The sequence below is a fragment of the Piliocolobus tephrosceles genome, chromosome 16 (assembly GCF_002776525.5).
Source record: "Piliocolobus tephrosceles isolate RC106 chromosome 16, ASM277652v3, whole genome shotgun sequence".
NCBI classification, from domain to species: Eukaryota; Metazoa; Chordata; class Mammalia; order Primates; family Cercopithecidae; genus Piliocolobus; species Piliocolobus tephrosceles.
Genome location: NC_045449.1, coordinates 43,773,760 through 43,791,170, shown reverse-complemented (window position 1 = coordinate 43,791,170; position 17,411 = coordinate 43,773,760). Strand labels below are relative to the sequence as shown.

General features: G+C 44.3%; 1 protein-coding gene across 1 annotated transcript; it reads right to left on the bottom strand.

Annotated features, from left to right (window-relative positions):
• Positions 1 to 770: 770 nt before the first annotated feature.
• Positions 771 to 15,402, bottom strand: ANKRD40 (ankyrin repeat domain 40). The gene is made up of 5 exons (XM_023204497.1): positions 15,019 to 15,402; positions 8,066 to 8,214; positions 6,891 to 7,376; positions 4,479 to 4,660; positions 771 to 3,692 (listed from the first exon to the last, which is right to left on the bottom strand). Exons 1-5 carry the CDS (start codon positions 15,150 to 15,152, stop codon positions 3,546 to 3,548), a joined length of 1,098 nt encoding a protein of 365 aa, XP_023060265.1. The 5' UTR covers positions 15,153 to 15,402; the 3' UTR covers positions 771 to 3,545.
• Between the last annotated feature and the right edge of the window lie 2,009 nt (positions 15,403 to 17,411).

Below are 17,411 nucleotides of genomic sequence, written 5' to 3'. Positions count from 1 at the left end.
CCCCAATCCTAAATGGTTTGCAGTAGATACAGATGGAGGTGGATCCTCTGATTGGTTTTTTCTATATGCTCTGGGTCAGCTTGTACTGCAGGACCATTTGTTAAAGGTTAATCGCATTTTTTTGGCAGGCTGTTTCTGCCCAGGATGTTTATGAGTATATGGAAGATGACTTCCATCCTTGTGATAAAGCAACTATGAAAGCACAAATGCCCAAATTATTCTGCCTCTCCTTGGTGCTAAGAAAAGGTCTCTGCTACGCTCTCTGATTTATTAGGCCTATTTGGCTTGACGTCTGCTTTGTGAGGTGCTAGCTGGCCTGAACCAACAGAAAAGCAGACTCATTCAGCATCATTCTCAGCTGAAGATCTGGAAGTGTAAGGCTGTGTTTCCTCTCCTGTCTTGGGATTTGCTTCTGAGCTCTTTGAGGCCCTGACAGGTGCTGACAACCCAAAGGAGAGGCTCAGTTGGGTAAAGTAAATAGGATAATCAAAAAATGTGGTTAATAGGGGATGACCTCCATCTAACTGGTTCAGCTCCTCCAGGGAAATGAAGCCGAGTGCTGTGAACTGGAAGGAATGACACCGTACAAAATATCCGTCCCCAGGTGCTACTGACAGGGTATGAGCGGGATGTGGAGGAGGCTCAGGTGGAGAGAGGGCCCTTCTAATCTTCCTCCAGAGCGTCTGGTCTCTGGGACTGTCCAACAATTTGAACCCCCTATGATTAGAACTATAGTGCTGTTTAGGAAGCCAAAACGAAGGCGTATAGGATCGGTCAGTTAATATTTAATTTTAATAATACTTGTTATGTTTGAACAGTCAGCAATGCACAAAGAAAAAATCTTCAGTGAATGTTTACACACTGTGAACACATGCTTTAAATATGCAGTGGAGGAGGAGGGGTGAATTCACAGTTAACAAAGCTAAAAAAAAAATCCTTGTTATAAATTACACAAAGCATATAAAAATATTTCTCTGAATGCATAGATTAAGACTTTAAACTCACCTACCAGCAACTGTGCAGTCTTACTCTACTGCGATACGCAGGAGTCAGTTGACCACAGAGGATTTTATAAAGGAGAAGAGAGACCAGCATAGGGCAGAGACACATCAAACCCACCTCTCACCGGAGACACCAGTTCCTTGCTTGCCTCTGTCGCTAAGCCTAGAACATGCCCTGCAGCTGCTCCTCTGGAGGCCATCTCCCAGCCAGGGGCCTTCACTGCTCCACTTTAATTAATCTGGGTGGCTGAAAGTGTTTTAACCCAAGTAACTTAGACATAAATTAATATTGAATTTATTTCATCTAGGATAGAACCAGATTTAACTTTATCAGTAAACTGTAACTTTTTTAGAAGCAAAGAAAAAAAAGGTTACTACATCTAGTTAAATTCACTTCCGATTGGTTGAAACACAAGGGAGAGGCTGGGCGCCATGGCTCACACCTGTAATCAGAGCACTTTGGGAGGCCAAGGCAGGTGGATCACTTGAGGCCAGGAGTTCGAGAGTGGCCTGGCCAACATGGTGAAACCTTGTCTCTACTAAAATACAGAAATTAGCCAGGCATGGTGGCACATGCTTGCAATCCCAGCTACTTGGGAGGCTGAGGCAGGAGAATCGCTTGAACCCGGGAGGCGGAGGTTTCAACGAGCTGAGATTATGCCCAGCACTTCAGCCTGGGCAACAAAGCGAGACTCTGTCTCAAAAAAAAAACAAAACAACAACAAAAAAAACACACACAAGGAAGGTTTCTTCTTTAAAGCACTGAAGAGAAAGAGGGTAATAAGTAAACTTCACTCTGCTATGCAAACACTGTACAAGGGTGAGTAAGTCACCAGCAGTAATTGGTGGGATACAATTAAGTCACTAAACAGAGTGATTCCGTGAAGTTAGCCTTGAAAAACATCTCAACCTCATTTCAGCATTTAGGCAGCAGCAGGAGGCCATTATCTTAGCACAACATTCTCTTCCGTTGACATCTTCTGCACGTTCTCACTCAACTGTAGTGTTCTAATAAAATTAAGTTAACACAGTTAGGAAGTTGAGTTTCTTTGGAAACTATAGGCACTATGGGGAAAAAGCTTCTTAAGACAGCAGGGATGCTCTTCGATAGCTGGCTTCAAACCCCTGCTTTCCTGTTTGTCTAAGTGTGCTAGTTCTTATTTCTGAAGTTTAGCTGTTTGTTTCAACAAAACAGTGGCTGCTCTTTTAACATTAATGACACTGAAGGAAAGGAAAAGAATCCTTGAATGCATTCTTTTAAAAAATTCCTATGCCATACTCAAGAGTTTAATCAGGTGTTTTGTTTCTGTTTTTCAGAACAAAGTCTGGTCAACTCATAACTGACTTTGTGAAGTGAATTGGTGGTAGTAGTAAGGGGATCACTAAGATCAAACCATTTGTTTACAAAAGCAACAGATTTCAGAATTGTGTAAAAATCCTAATAGTTTCAAAATAACCTTTATCTTTGATACAAAAATAAAGATGCTAACTCCTTTAGCTCAGTTTCCCACAATAACCTTTAAAATAGCAACAGATTCAGTCTCAAAAATTGCTTTTCATTTGTAGTGGAAAATGAAAGTGGAGAACATGGAACAGCAATATTTGTGCTCTTCTCATAGGATGCAGTTACACACACAGATGACTGGAATCACTTCAGAGTAAAAAAAGTGGGCTGGGTGCAGTGGCTCACACCTGTAATCCCAGCACTTTGGGAGGCCAAGGACGGGAGGATCACTTGAGGCCAGAAGTTTGAGACCAGCCTGGGCCACATAGTGAGACCCTGTCTCTATGGGAGGGGTGGGGGTGGGGGGCATTGTAAAAAAGCAGTTGCTCTTTTAGAAGGCATCAGAGAGCCCTCTAGTGACCACGAAGGGGAGTTAATGCAGAGATGACTCGAGAAATAGAGAAGCAGTCATGAGTGTTTACAAAGGAAAAAGTGAGGGAGGGAAAGCTCTTTTGGTTAACAGCATATTTACAATTAGGTAACTGTATTCTTAAATACTTTTAACCTGAGTAACATTTATAAATATGTTATAGGAACCCTCACAGTCACAAGTCACACTAGAATCCATCTGTCCAGTATCTGTGCTTTCCCCAGTCTTCCTCCCTCATAAGTTCCCAATGTCAGGAGAGTTGTGAGCATGCAACACCAAGAAAAACACATCCTGGCCCTTCAGGTGCACTGTCAACAGGAGTGGCTAGAAATAGGCTCCGCTCTCTCTCAGCTTCTGCTTAGACAACTCTCTTACATTCTGAACATAAAACACACTGGATATAGAACCTTCAGCTTCTGCCTCTCCAGACCACTTCTCAGCTGTTCAAAGCTTCAAGCAATAGGTTTATTGTGCACCAAGAGGCTTGGAAGAGTGGCACCGCTGCTTGGGGGTCAGGGGCTTCCTACCTTGGCAGAATGATGTTAGTACATACTACGCAGTGGCACCAGAGGCCCTCCCGGGCATCCGAGGCATTTAGATCAATGGCTTGTCCTTGGCCCAGAGGTGACGCACACTGTCATAATACTCAGTGATAAAAGTCCCTGCTGCATTAGTAAGTCAGTTTTGAAGCTCTCCTGTTATAACAAGGCCTTTCAGTCAGTGTGGATGCAGCATTTCTGAACAGAAAATTATTTTCACTTATCATCAGAACCAGTTCCAGCTCCTGGAAATCTTGGAGTCGAGCAACATCCTTGTCCTAAAACAAAAATATGTTAAACAGATTAACAAGAGCCACTTGTCTCCATATGTTTGGTGTACTGTATTGATATCAGTATCTTGTCTCATTTCAAAACCTAGAGGAAGAAAAAAAATCCCTGTGGCAGGCTAAGTCAGTGATAGTGCAACTAAGGCCCCAGGCTGATTGGGTTGCAAAGTGGAAGCCCTTAAAAACAGCTCAGCAGCTGCGACAGCATGAGCACACACCGCGAAGGGAGAGGCTATGAGAAGGGAGAGGAAACGCACAGATCAGTTTCCCAGGTGCCCTGAGAAGCCAGAAACCTGATGTTCAAAAACCCAGAGATGTATGAAGGACCACACATGCATCTATATGGATTTGCTCTGTAACTGAACTTGGTTCTTCACTTGTAAAACAGAAGGCACATCTAGTACTGCACTAAGTTAATCCTTACAGATCACTAAAGAAACTGAAAATAGGAAACACGTGAATGATAATTCAGAAAATTATCTCTGGTATCAACTTCCAAAAATGCCACTGTTGGCTGATCTGAATGCAATGGTGTTTCCAACTAGTTTGTAAGAATGTAACTGGCCAAACACCAGTTACAGATGTCTTTGCTCCTTCTCCACTCCACTGCTTCACTTGACTTGCCAAAAAAAAAAAAAAAAAAGCCAGTGGAAAATCATTCTTTGCTCCTTTTCTATTCTCTGTTTATTCCCTCAACTAACTCATATAACCAAGGAGGGAGCTAGGTATTTTCCAAATGCAAAAAGCAGCCATTCATGCTTAACAGACTTTTCTTACCTTTCTTAACAGAGTGTTGGGTAACTTTCTGATCTTCTCCACTTGATCTGGATTAACACCCAGCTCACAGCAACACACTCTGAGCAACTCTTGGTAGGTGAGCTCCTGTCGGTCCAGTTCAATTTCAATGAAATCATTTTCTCGAAGAGATGGGTTCTGAATTCTCACCTTGAGTACCAGCTCTAGAAAAAAGAGGAGAAATGTTAATGAATAGTTCTGGCACAGCACAGCCCCTGCTATTTAGGATCTTTTCCAGAAGATGGTTATACTTAATCATGCCAAAGGTCTGTACATGATTAACAGACCTGTTTGGTGGGAAAACCAAGTGTAACCAGCAGGGTTTGCTCAGGCCCAGTTCTGGCTTTGCTGGAGCAGTTCCCTGCATTGTTGTCCGTACTTTTAGGCTATGGTTCACAAAGTAAGAGCAAGACAGGGGAAGCCATTCCAGCTATGTAGAAGGATAATTTATTTCTGCCATTGGCGCTAAGGAGGCAAAGTCTTAAGAACAGGTTTGGGTATCAAACTGTACATGAACAGGGGAAGGGGGAAGAAGGTTGGAAAGAAGACATGGGCAGGATGTGAGTTACCCTAAAAAGATTGAACAATTATGGACCTAAAGGTATTTGTAAAATATGAAACTCCTTGCAAAAAAGACAGTAAAAGAGCCAAATGACAAGCTACTAATAAAAGCTAAAGTATAACTTGATGTGAATGTGGCACCTTCATAGGTCTTGGAACTAAGCAATCTGCTCCTTTATTCTGAACCTGGCTGCCAAGACAGCCCAAGTCAAGCACCCTGCTTTGTTCTGCTTTGTTCCCTGTATACGAATCCCTTGTGGCACCCCAGGTCACTGTTAGCACCTATAGTAGTAACTCCTCAAAAACAGGAAGTGAGAGAGTTACTTCTAGGAAAAAAGGAAATGTAAGACTAGCTGTACCCTATGGTATTTGACTGGATTTGGAAGACTCAGGATGAACTTGTGGTTTTTAATATTCTCAAAAAGATATACACTGATAGAGAAATATGGATATCTTTCCTGGCTATGTCCTCTCAGCGGGCCTAGAAGAAGTGATATACCTGTAGCAATGAGGACACCTAGTGCCCACATCCTGGTGTCTAAATACCATTCTTGGTGGGCCCAAGTGGGAGGCAAATTTGCTGTGTGTCCTAAATACCATTCTCCACGAAAAAGAACCAGGGCTTCTTGGAGAAATGACTGATTCCAGGGTGGGAGGAGGAAAAGTTATGCTATGAGCCTGGAACATCTTACTGCACCAGAAAGTAAGGCAGTGCTCCAAGAACAATGGAGACACCTGCAAGGGACATAAGAACCAGCTTGAAGGGGCTCCCACTGGCCAAATCTGGGATAACTTGAATAATTGAAAATTGATAGTAACAGATTATAACCCACTGAATAAAATAAAGATATATGTGTCAATACTGATATTAATGAAGGAGAAGGGAAAGTCCTTCTTTACAGTAAAATACCAACTAATAAGTGGAGAAAGAATGATTGAAAATCATATCCCACAAAAATAATTGGCCTGGACTCTTCAAAAAGATCAAGATCAAAAATGATAAAGGGTAAAGATTCCAGATTAAAGGAAACTAAAACGACATGATAACTACATGCAACGCATGATCCTGAGCAGGGCACAGGGAGCAGAGGACTACAGAGTCCAGATAGATATCAATAGTACAGATAGTACGTATAATAGATGATAGAATACAAAAGGCATTGGTTGAGACAATTGACATGGATTATTGAAATCCATGTTTTAATCCAAAATTAAAACATGGACTATGGATTACAGAACAGCATTACCTCAAGATTACATTTCTCAAATTTGGTCATTTGTACTGTAGTTACATAAGAGAATACCTGGCTGGGTGCAGTGATTCACACCTATAATCCCAGCACTTTGGGAGGCTGAGGCAGGTGAATCACTTAAGGTCAGGAGTTTGAGACCAGCCTGGCCAACATGGTGAAACCCCATCTCTACTAAAAAAAAAAAATTAGCCAGGCGTGGTGGTATGCTCCTGTAATCCCAGCTACTTGGGAGGCTGAGGTAGAAGAATTGCTTGAATCTGGGAGGTGGAGGTTGCAGTGAGCCAAGATCACACCACTGCACTCCAGCCTGGGTGACAGGGGAAACTACATCTCAAAAAAAAAAAAAAAAAAAAGAGAATATCCTTGTTCTTAGGAAAAATATAATGGAAAGAATACTGAAGGGTATCAGGGTAAAAGGGCAAAAGGTAAACAATTTGTGAATTTGAGTAAAGGTAGTTCCTTACACTAGTCATGTAACATTTCTGTAAGTTTGTAATTATACCCAAAATACCTCATTAAATCCCACCTCTCGGGACACCAACTCCCCTGTTGCAGAGGCTGTTTGCTGATGAGGGGTTACCTTGCATATTAAATGGAAATGCTCCAGTGAAGAAAAATGGCTGGAATGCTGGCGCTGGTCCTGCATATGCCCCATTTTGAGGCTCCAGAGACACTGGTGGCTTGGATGGGACAGAAGAAAACAGGGAGCGGCTCTGACTCACTGGTGGCTGACAAACAGGACCCGGTTTTGTGCTTTCTGGTGTTCTGAGTATGGCAGAGGGGGCCGACACATCACCATTCTGAACTAGTGCCAAAGAAGTGTGGTCCCGGGGAAAGGCCCCTAACAGGGGAGGTTCCCCAGGGGGAAGCAATGGAGGTGAGCCATCTGCAGGGGGTGATGCAGGGGGTGTGGAGGGGCCCCCATTCTGCATCTGGGCTGAATCCTCTGCTGTGGGTGTGTAGATAAAAGGGAAGGCTGGGTTGGCCAAATAGTTGGGAACAAAGGGCAGTTCTGGCTCCTTCTTCCGTTGGGGGAGGTTGTCATCATCATCGTCGTCTTCTTCCACTTAAAAAGAAGAAAACAGAACAGATCACAGTCCTTTCAAAATTACCAAAAAAAGGTGTCTTTTGGAAGTGGTGTCTTTTGGTATGTGATATGTGACATTAGTCAGTGCTTATTGCCTCTGCAGGTCAGAAGAAAAAAGAATATTTCATTAGGTTTATGATTACCACGTTCATCATTATCTTAAATTTTACAAATAAAAAAATAAAACCTTACAATGCTGACCTCCCCAGAAACAACCTGGAATTACTATCTTGGCATAGTAATTTGCTTTTAGAAATAGAACAGTTGCTGGGAGCAGTGTCTCACACCTGCAATCCCAGCACTTTGGGAGGCCGAGGTGGGTGGATCACCTGAGGTCGGGAGTTCGAGATCAGCCTGACCAACATGGTGAAACCCCGTCTCTACTAAAAATACAAAATTAGCTGGACGTGATGGCACATGCCTGTAATCCTAGCTACTCAGGAGGCTGAGGCAGGAGAATCGCTTGAACCTGGGAGGCAGAGGTTGTGGTGAGCTGACATCATGCCACTGCACTCCAGCCTGGGCAACAAGAGCTAAATTCTGTCTCAAAAAAAAGAAAGAAAAAAAATAGAACAATTGTTTGACCAGCATTAAGAATGTAGCCAATAATACCACAAGTCTTCAATGAGTCTAACGAAATCAAAAGTTCCCCCCAAACACAGACTCACCTCCCATAATTTTCCTGATTTCTCTCCTTGATGTTAACTGGACTGGCATTTCTCCTTTTGTGGTAAGAATTTCTTTGTCAGCTCCTGATTTTAACAGGTAAGAAACCACCTGACCATGGTTTCGTTTACATGCCCAGTGTAAACAAGTCCTGTCCCAAAGAAAAGAATGATTGAAAAAGAGGAGAGGTGATTTGGGATTTCAGATTCTAAACATTAGTAAATAATGTATATACAAGCCTGTTAGAGTTCAGCTAGAACCAGGTAACCGGGCTGGTAATCTCAACTTTTCACAAAGAAGATGATCAAAATATTTAATATGCTTAAATTTTGTTTTTAAATCTCATTTCTGGTTCCTGAGAAAAACTAACTTAACCTAGGAGTTTTGATTTCAATAGCCTCCAGGAGGTAAGCTCACTGGCTGGCTAACTCCAATGGTAACGTGGAGTGTACTCTATCACTATTGCTCATTAGATCATCTCAGTCTCTGAAACATATTTTTATATTGCTATATTCCTTTTCAGGGACTATGGAAACTCACTTCATATGCCACCTGAAGATTCAATATTATCAGGCTAATAACCATCTCCTATCAGCAGCTTGCTCTGTCACTTAAATTATTATTATGACAGCAGATATTCTTGTCTGAATCCCAGTTGCTCACTTTCTTTTTCCTTCTTACTTTTCTTTCCTTAACACACACACACAAAGGATTTCCAAATTTCCATTTTTAAAAAGTTGGCTTCTTTAGTTCTCTCCAGAAGGCTACAAACATATCCTCATCTGCGTAAACATAAGGCATTGCACATATACTTTAATTCCTGAGGTACTTAAAAAATATATATCAACAACCAAAATTCTTCAAGAACAGGCTCTTCTAACATATCAGACTCATTTAAGTAAAACTAATCACTCAATATTGTACACAGAGGAAGCAATTCCGCACACTCTGAAGGGCTACTATTTTCATACTGTACAGAAACATAATTAGCATGCAGGCAAAACTCCATCTTAACAGAAATGAAAGATTCAGAGCAACTAAATCCATCCCTAGGTGCCAAAGCTGAAAGTATATTATGGAAGGAAAATACTTCTTGCCCCTGTGTTTTGAAATGTCTTCTTTCACCAACTCTCTAATTGAATTGAGATAAATATCTTCAGAGCTCTTACAGCCAAATACAGAAATGAAGGTTGGAACAAATGTTCAATAGTGAAGGTTAGTTCACTAACCTGGGAAGTATAATTATCTGGAAAGTTTATATGGTTCTAGGAAAAAGCTGATTTGCCCTGGGCTTAGCATTAGTAACTCACAGAAAGTTAGCATATCTGGCTGGCTGGGAGCAATTCCACTGATGTCTCAGAGTGACATTCTACATTATGGTTCATTAGAATTAGATTATCCAGGTTCCTTTAAGGTGTATTTCATGATGCAATGACAAAATTATTGCTAATTTGGGAAAAGTAAGAGTCTTGTTAAGTTTGGGAGAGAAGAGTCTTGATCAAGCTCCCTGAAGGCAAGGAAGTGTTTGCTTGGCACATATACATGCTTAATTAATATTTACTGAATGGGCTAGGCATGGTGGCTCACACCTGTAATCCCAGCACTTAGGAAGGCCAAGGCAGGTGGATCACTTGAGGTAAGGAGTTTGACACCAGCCTGCCCAACAGGGTGAAACCCCGTCTCTACTAAAAATCCAAAAATTAGCGTGATGGTGCACGTCTGTAATCCCAGCTACTGGGGAGGCTGAGGCAGGAGAACTGCTTGAACCCAGGAGGCAGAGGCTGCAGTGAGCCAAGATCGCACCACTGTACTCCAGCCTGGGCAACACAGCAAGACTCTGTCTCAAAAAAAAAAAAAAAAAAAAGTACCGAATGAGTAAACTAAGGATAAGGTGGACCTTGCTTGAAGTAGAAGGATCTAATCTATCCTTGATTCTGGGCAAACTGCAGCCTTGAGTGTGTTTGTGTGTGGATGTCTGTGGCACAGGCTTAAAAAGTGAACAATTATAATAAGTGAGCCCTCAAAAATGAATGACGCATGATGAGAAAAAGATGCTCCCTTTTGGAAAAAAAATGCTCACTTGCTAGTAGTAGATCACTTGTTCATGGCAAGCTTGAGTGTAAAGGAGGTAATTTACTACCAGTGGGTCTGAGAGACTCTGGGACAAACCAACTTGCTAAACTACCACCCATGTAAAGCAGTGTTAAGTCAACATAGCATGGCCCCCACAGCCCTGTGCCTTAGTCATCTTCATTTACAGTCCAGAGTTGTGTGGCTCTGGGCAGCCATAACTCAGAGTCCCTGCAGCCACGTAATATTTTCAAGTTCTTCATGAAGCATTATCCTTGGTCCTTAAAACCAAGGGGTATGCATGACACTTGAATTACAACTGATGTGGCGGAATGACGAGTGATCAATCTAATTGATAGATTACTCTATCTTTGAACTTCAACTCCTTAAGCTTTATATTTGCAGTCAGAATATCTTATTAGTGTCGAAAACTATTTCAGACCTGAGGCATTGGGTGTCATTCATCAACCAGGCATCACTCACTGGTGCTGAAATTGTGGTTACTGATCAACTAAGAATTGAAAGCAGTCACCATTCTGCTTGGCAATGCAAGAGAGTATGTTTTTTGAGGGTAACCTTATATTCCATTACCCAGCACATTGCTTCATAAGAAGAAAATAACAACAATAGCTAACACAGGTGTAACGCTTCACATGTCGGACATTGTTCTAAAGGCATTACATGTATTAACTTATTTAATCCTCTACACCCATGAGGTAATACTATTGTCAACATTCCCCCCATTTTACAGAAGAGGAAACAGACATCAGCAAATAAATAAGCAAAGCATGCAGTATGCTAGGTGGTGATGAAGTGTGACAGCAATAGTAAAGCGGGGAAAGGCATTAGGGAATGCCAGAGGTTGTGCGACTTTAAATTGAGGGCCCAGGAAAAGCCTTGCCAAGAAGGTGACATCTAAACTAAAATCTGAAGGCGGTGAGGAAGCAAACCATGTGATATCTAGAGGGAAAGCATTTAAGAGAGTGGGACGACAAAACGCAAAGATCTTGAATCAGGACTGTCTGATATTCCAGGGAAAGCAAGGAGGCCAGGGGAAAAAGGTAAGCAGAAGGGCAAATCCCATGAGATTAGCACAGAGGTAAGGAGGGAAGATGTGGGGAGAGGCAGTAGAAACTGTAGGACCCTGTAGACTTTTACTGAGTGAGATAGGAGCCATTTTTGAGAAGAGTGAAATGATCTGACTTATCTTTTAAGTCAGGATCCCTCTGACCACTGTATTAATTAAGGAGACTGTTTAATATAAGCTGAGGAGCAAGGACACTAGCTAGGAAGCTATTGCAATAATCTAGGCGAGAGAAACAATGGTGTACCAGAGGTGTAGTGGTAGGGTTAGTGAGTAGTCAGATTCTGACTGTATCTGAAGGTGAAGTTCATAGAATCGGCTGACTGGATGTCAGCTGTGAAAGACAGGAGGCAAGCAGGGTGCCAAGCGTTCTGGCCTGAGAACCCCTGAGAGGCTGAGGACTCAGAAGAGCAGGCTTGAGGTGGTAGAGGGATGAGGCGAGACTTGGAATTCAATCTTGGATATGTTGAATTTGACAAGCCTATTAGACAATTCCTCCAATTAAATCTACAAGAGGACGGGCGCGGTGGCTCACACCTATAATCCCAGCACTTTGGGAAGCCGAGGCGGGCAGATCACCTGAGGTCAGGAGTTCGAGACCAGCTTGGCTAACATGGTGAAACCCCATTTCCACTAAAAATACAAAAAATTAGCCAGGCGTCGTGGCACACACCTGTAATCCCAGTTACTCGAGAGGATGAGGCAGGAGAACGCTTGAACCCGGGAGGCGGAGGGTGCGGTGAGCTGAAATCACGCACTGCACTCCAGCCTGGGTGACAAGAGTGAATCTCTATCTCAAAAAAAAAAAAAAAAAAAACACAAAACCTATAAGAAGCCTCTTCAGGCTACCTCAGATTCACTTTACTAAACACCTACTATGGGGCAGACATTGTGTTTAGGAGAGTAGGTCTGGAATCAGATACCAGGTTCGTTTTCTGGCTCCACTAGTTACTGTCAATCCCCTGACCTTGGGAAGGGGCAGTGCGCAAAGTGAGGAAATGACTTACTCTTTCTGGGCCTCAGTTTCTTCATCTGTAAATGGAGAGAACAATAACTATGTCCCCAGGTAGTCGTGAACAAGCTAACACACGTAAAACACTTAGAACCCCATCTGTGCTGGCCGGGCGCAGGGGCTCATGCTTGTAATCCCAGCACTTTGGCAGGCTGAGGTGGGCTGATCACAAGGTCAGGAGATGGAGAACATCCTGGCTAACACGGTGAAAACCCATCTCTACTAAAAATACAAAAAATTAGCAGAGAGTGGTGGCAGATGACTGTAGTCCCAGCTACTTGGGAGGCTAAGGCAGGACAATGGCATGAACCCAGGAGGTGGAGGTTGCAGTGAGCCGAGATGGCGCCACTGCACTCCAGCCTGGGTGAGAGTGCAAGACTCCGTCTCCAAAAAAAAAAAGAACCCTATCTGTGCTACAAAGCAAGTTCAATAAACGTTATCTATTTATTTTATGCTTCATCTCATTAAGGGCTCACAATACTCTCCTGGAACAAGTAGAAAATGAAGCAACGGTTAAAGTCCCGTCTAGGCAGGAATGGAGAAGACCCTGCAGGAAAGACCAGGCTCCTTCTACACAACAACGCCTCCCAGTGCCAAAATGGTAATTCACAGCTTTGAACCAGAGCAACGCTCAGAAAAGGTACATACACAACAGCAAGTTTGCAAACACCTGTAAACAAAACAGAACAGAAAGGTAGTATCCTCTGTTTCCTGGCTTTCTAGTCAGCTATCCAGGCTGCTTTCTTTAGGGAAATTAGGTAGACAATTTTTTTTTTTTGAGACTGGGGTCTCGCTATGTTGCCCAGGCTGGTCTCAAACTTATGGGCTCCAGTGATCCCCCTGCCTTGGCCTCCCAAAGTGCTGGGATTATAGGCGTGAGCCACCAGGTCCCGCAAGGTAGACAAGACTTTTTTTTTTTGAGGCAAAGTCTCGTTCTGTCGCCAGGCTGGAGTGCAGTGGTGTGATCTTGGCTCACTGCAAACTCTGACTCCCTGGTTCAAGTGATTCTCCTGCCGCAGCATCCCAAGTAGCTGGGATTATAGGCACGTGCCGCCACCCCCAGATAATTTTTGTAGTTTTAGTAGAGACGGGGTTTCACCATGTTGGCCAGAATGATCTCAAACTCCTGACCTCGTGATCTGCCCACCTCGGCCTCCCAAAGTGCTGGGATTACAGGCGTGAGCCACCGCACCAGGCCCAGGTAAATAGACTTTTGAGGCAGTCTGGAAACCATGGTTCTGGTACATTAATAGTTATGTGGCCTAGGGCAAGTTATTCTCTGGGGTTGATCCTCTCTCCATTGCCCCTTTCAGTTCCAATATGGATGATTCCACTTAAAAAAAAAAAACGTAAACTCACTTTTTTGTTGTTGTTGAGGTGGAGTCTTACTCTGTCGCCCAGGTTGGAGTGCAGTGGTGCAATCTCAGCTCACTGCAACCTACATCTCCCAGGTTCAAGTGATTCTCCTGCCTCAGCTTCCCAAGTAGCTGAGACTAGAGGCGGGCACCACCACGCCCAGCTAATTTCTGCACTTTTAGTAGAGACGGGGTTTCACCATGTTGGCCAGGATGGTCTTGAGCTCCTGACCTCCTGATCCGCCCACCTCAGCCTCCCAAAGTGCAACTCACTTTAACTCTAAGCTAGCAAAATAGTCTGGCTAAGCATTACCTGAATCAAAATTTTAAATTTTAAATACAGAGGGTGGAATAATGCCACATTCAGTAACTTTAAGTTTTGACCACCAGCAACATCTTAAGATAAGACTCCTTATTTAATTGGGACGAATTCAATCTGCAGGCAGACATCTAAAGTCTTGGATGACATTCTGTATTTGAAATTGTAATAAGAAAACAGGCCGGGTACGGTAGGCTCACATCTGTAATCCCAGCACTTTGGGAGGCTGAGGCAGGTGGATCACTTGAGGCCTGGAGTTTGAGACCAACCTGGCCCCATCTCTACTAAAAATACCACACACACACACACACACACACACACAAAATTTGCCGAGTGCGGTGGTGCCCGCCTGCATTCCCAACTACTTGGGAGGCTGTGGCAGGAGTGTCACCTGAGCAGGGGAGGAAGAAGTTGCAGTGAGCCGAGACGGTACCATTGCACTCCAACATGGGCGACAGGGCAAGTCCTGTCTCAAAAAAAAAAAAAAAAAAAAAGAAAAAGAAAAGAAAGAAAACACTGGATAGGATAAACAAATGAGTCTTCCTTCAAACAGGCAACTGTAGGCAGCAGCCGCAATTCAGTCGCAGTGAAACAAAAGAGAAGCAGAATGGTGATGCAAATGTGTGTTGTTGTTTTTTTTTTTTCTCCTGGTCTTGGCTAAGGAAATCGTGCTAGTTTATAAAATTCGTATTTGATCAGTTGCTTATGCTTTTAGCTCTGCAAGATGTGTTGTCCTCCAGAAGCACCTAGGGCAAATTAACTCAGCACTCGAATTGGGGTGAGCTCCAACGCTTAGTCGCTGAGAATCACAGCCTCCAGCACTGCTCTGACCAAGTGAGCCGGGGGCGCGGGGGAAGGGTGTAGGGCACCAGAGTCCCAGTGGGCGCTGCCCCGAGTGGACCACGTGGGCCTGGATTTGGGCAGGACGCGCTCCTGACCGCACGAGGCATGGGGGCCAGGGCTGGCCTCAAGAGGGCACAATCTCGGAGGCCCGAGGTGGCAGGCCTCGCCGTAGCCCCGGCGTCCAGGGACGGCGCTGGGCCCACGTCACGACTGACTGCCCCACGCCTCGGACCGGCTGCCCTGACCCTAGGCCTCCCCCGCTCCCCACTTACCAGCCGTTGACCTCATTTTGGGAGTTCACATCCACCCCGCTCTCCACCAGTTTCTGCACCTCCCGAATGTCCCCTAAGGCCGCGGCCTCCCGCAGCCTCTCCTGCTGCTCCTTCTGCTCTAGGAGGGCGTTCATCTTCCCCTCAGCCCCAGGCCCCCGCCCAGGCCCGCCTGCCCCGCCCCGCCCGGGGCCTGTCAGCGCCGCCGCCGTCGCCGCGGCCCGCTCCCGGCCATGGGGAGGGAGCGTGGAGCTCGCCCGCCCTGTTCGCGCCGCTGCCCGCGCCCGTCCCGGGATTTCCGCTCCCTCCCGCAGGCCGCCCCTGCTGCTCCCGGCCCGCAGGCCCAGGCCTCCTCCCCGGCCGCGCCTCCCGAAGGCCGGCTCCGGGGGACCCTATTCAGTGTGACAACCCTGACCCAGATATTTTCCGTTCCGACCCGGGGATCCGGCGCCCAGGCTGGCTGTTTATGTAACTACTGCACAATATTATCTGCCATGATTCATTGACTATTTTTAGACCTCCCCACCCCGCAGTTTCAAGGGAGGAGGACAAGGCACATGAAAAGAGAAAAAAGCATAGTTGAGAGCCAGAAAAGCCTTATCCTCTGGTGCAGGCTGTTTACCAGGCATCCAAAATAATTGGTGGGTTCTTTTTGTTGGGATTTGGGGGTTTTTTGTTGTTTATTTTCCCCCCATTTGGTTGGCTCCTTTTCCGTATCTTGCCCAGCAGGATGGGGAAATGGGCTGAAAACGATCCTACTATAATACGCCCATTATTACAGAGATAGATTACACTCTTGTTTTTGACAGTGCTTGGGGACAATTCAGTTAGAATCTGTAATTCAACTGTTGTTGTTTTACATCTCATTTTAGACAGGATTTCTTCTAACCTGGCTTTCAGGAAAAATATTTATATTGTGCTCACAGTTTATGAACTGTAATTACTGCTTACAGATTGTAATTAGTTACTCTTCATGAAGGCCATATAAGGAGAAAAGAAAGGAAAAACATTAAAGAGGCTTTGGAGGTGTCCTGGTCCTGATTCCAAGTGCTCTGGGAAGAGCTGTGGTGTACATGTAAACAGCATTTTGCTTGACATCTTGCCCGATCTATCTAATGAGGCTCAGAGCCTCAGTTGGCACTGTTTTATACCCAGTGGGAGAAAAAGGAAATATTGTTTTGCTGAGCCCAGGTGCCCCAAAGAGATCCTCCGATGTGGCACAGGATGGAACTTTGCAGATGGGGTCAGGATTAAGGAAATAGCCCTGGGGAGGAAGGGAGGAAGGCCTGAACAGGGAGAGATGAAATAGGAAGGGATAAATTTAGGCATGGAGTTTTCATTTCCATCTCTTGGGACTGCTAGGATCTGCACAGCAAGCATTTTTCTTGCTACAGTTTAAGAAAAACCAATGTCTGTTTGTTTAGTATGATACAGTAATTTACACAGTATGCAGTGCACACCAGGTGGTGCTGAATATAAACTGACTGCGCACTGAAATTGACCCCCATGGCAAATTGTAACCCTGCTTGAGCTTACATTTTCATTTGTTCCCACAATTTAAACTTTAATTCTCACCTCTAGCATGATACTCCATCTGAAAGTGATGTGCATGGCACTGGAATGGAGTCCTTCAACACAATTTGACTGACATGGGAGTAGGTAGTGGCTTGTTGTTTTTGTTTGTTTGTTTGTTTGTTTCTGAGACAGAGTCTCACTCTGTTGTCCAGGCTGGAGTGCAGTGGCGTGATCTCGGCTCACTGCAACCTCTACGTCCAGGTTCACGCGATTCTCCTGCCTCAGCCTCCCAAGCAGCTGGGATTACAGGCCTGTGCCACCATGCTTGGCTAATTTTTGTATTTTTAATAGAGATGGGGTTTCACCATGTTGGCCAGACTGGTCTCGAGCTCCTGACCTCATGTGATTCATCAGCCTCGGCCTCCCAAAGTACTGGAATTACAAGTAGGAGCCACCGCGCCTGGCCTTTTTTTTTTTGGTTGTTGTTGTTTTTTCTTATTAATGCAGTTTAAAAAATTGTTCGTGACTGCACCCCAAAGACTATGAGTTCTCTTTATGAGAGTTTGTCAAATGTCCCTTCCTTAAAAGGATTATAGCATGTACCCTACATAACTGCTGTATCCATGAATATTACTAGATCTTCTTAAACTCAACCTCTACTTACTCTGATTTCAGTCTTCTGTTTATTATCTTCAAATTAAAAAAAAATTTTTTTTTTATCCACAAATAAAACTTCTGATTCTGGATATAACTGAATGTAACCTGCTGGCTGTTCTAGTACTACTTCCATTTATGTCTACTCTGTCTTGTCTCTAGGGAACTACCTAACTCACTGAACTGTATTAAGCATGTACTGTTTGCCAGGCACTGTTCTAGTCACT

Coding starts and splice junctions, on each gene's coding strand:
- ANKRD40 (XM_023204497.1), bottom strand. CDS start 15,152: ATGAACGCCCTCCTAGAGCAGAAGGAGCAGCAGGAGAGGCTGCGGGAG. Junction 8,215..15,018: donor CAAAATGAGGTCAACGGCTG/GTAAGTGGGGAG, acceptor TCTTTGGGACAG/GACTTGTTTACACTGGGCAT. Junction 3,693..4,478: donor CCAACACTCTGTTAAGAAAG/GTAAGAAAAGTC, acceptor TTTTTGTTTTAG/GACAAGGATGTTGCTCGACT.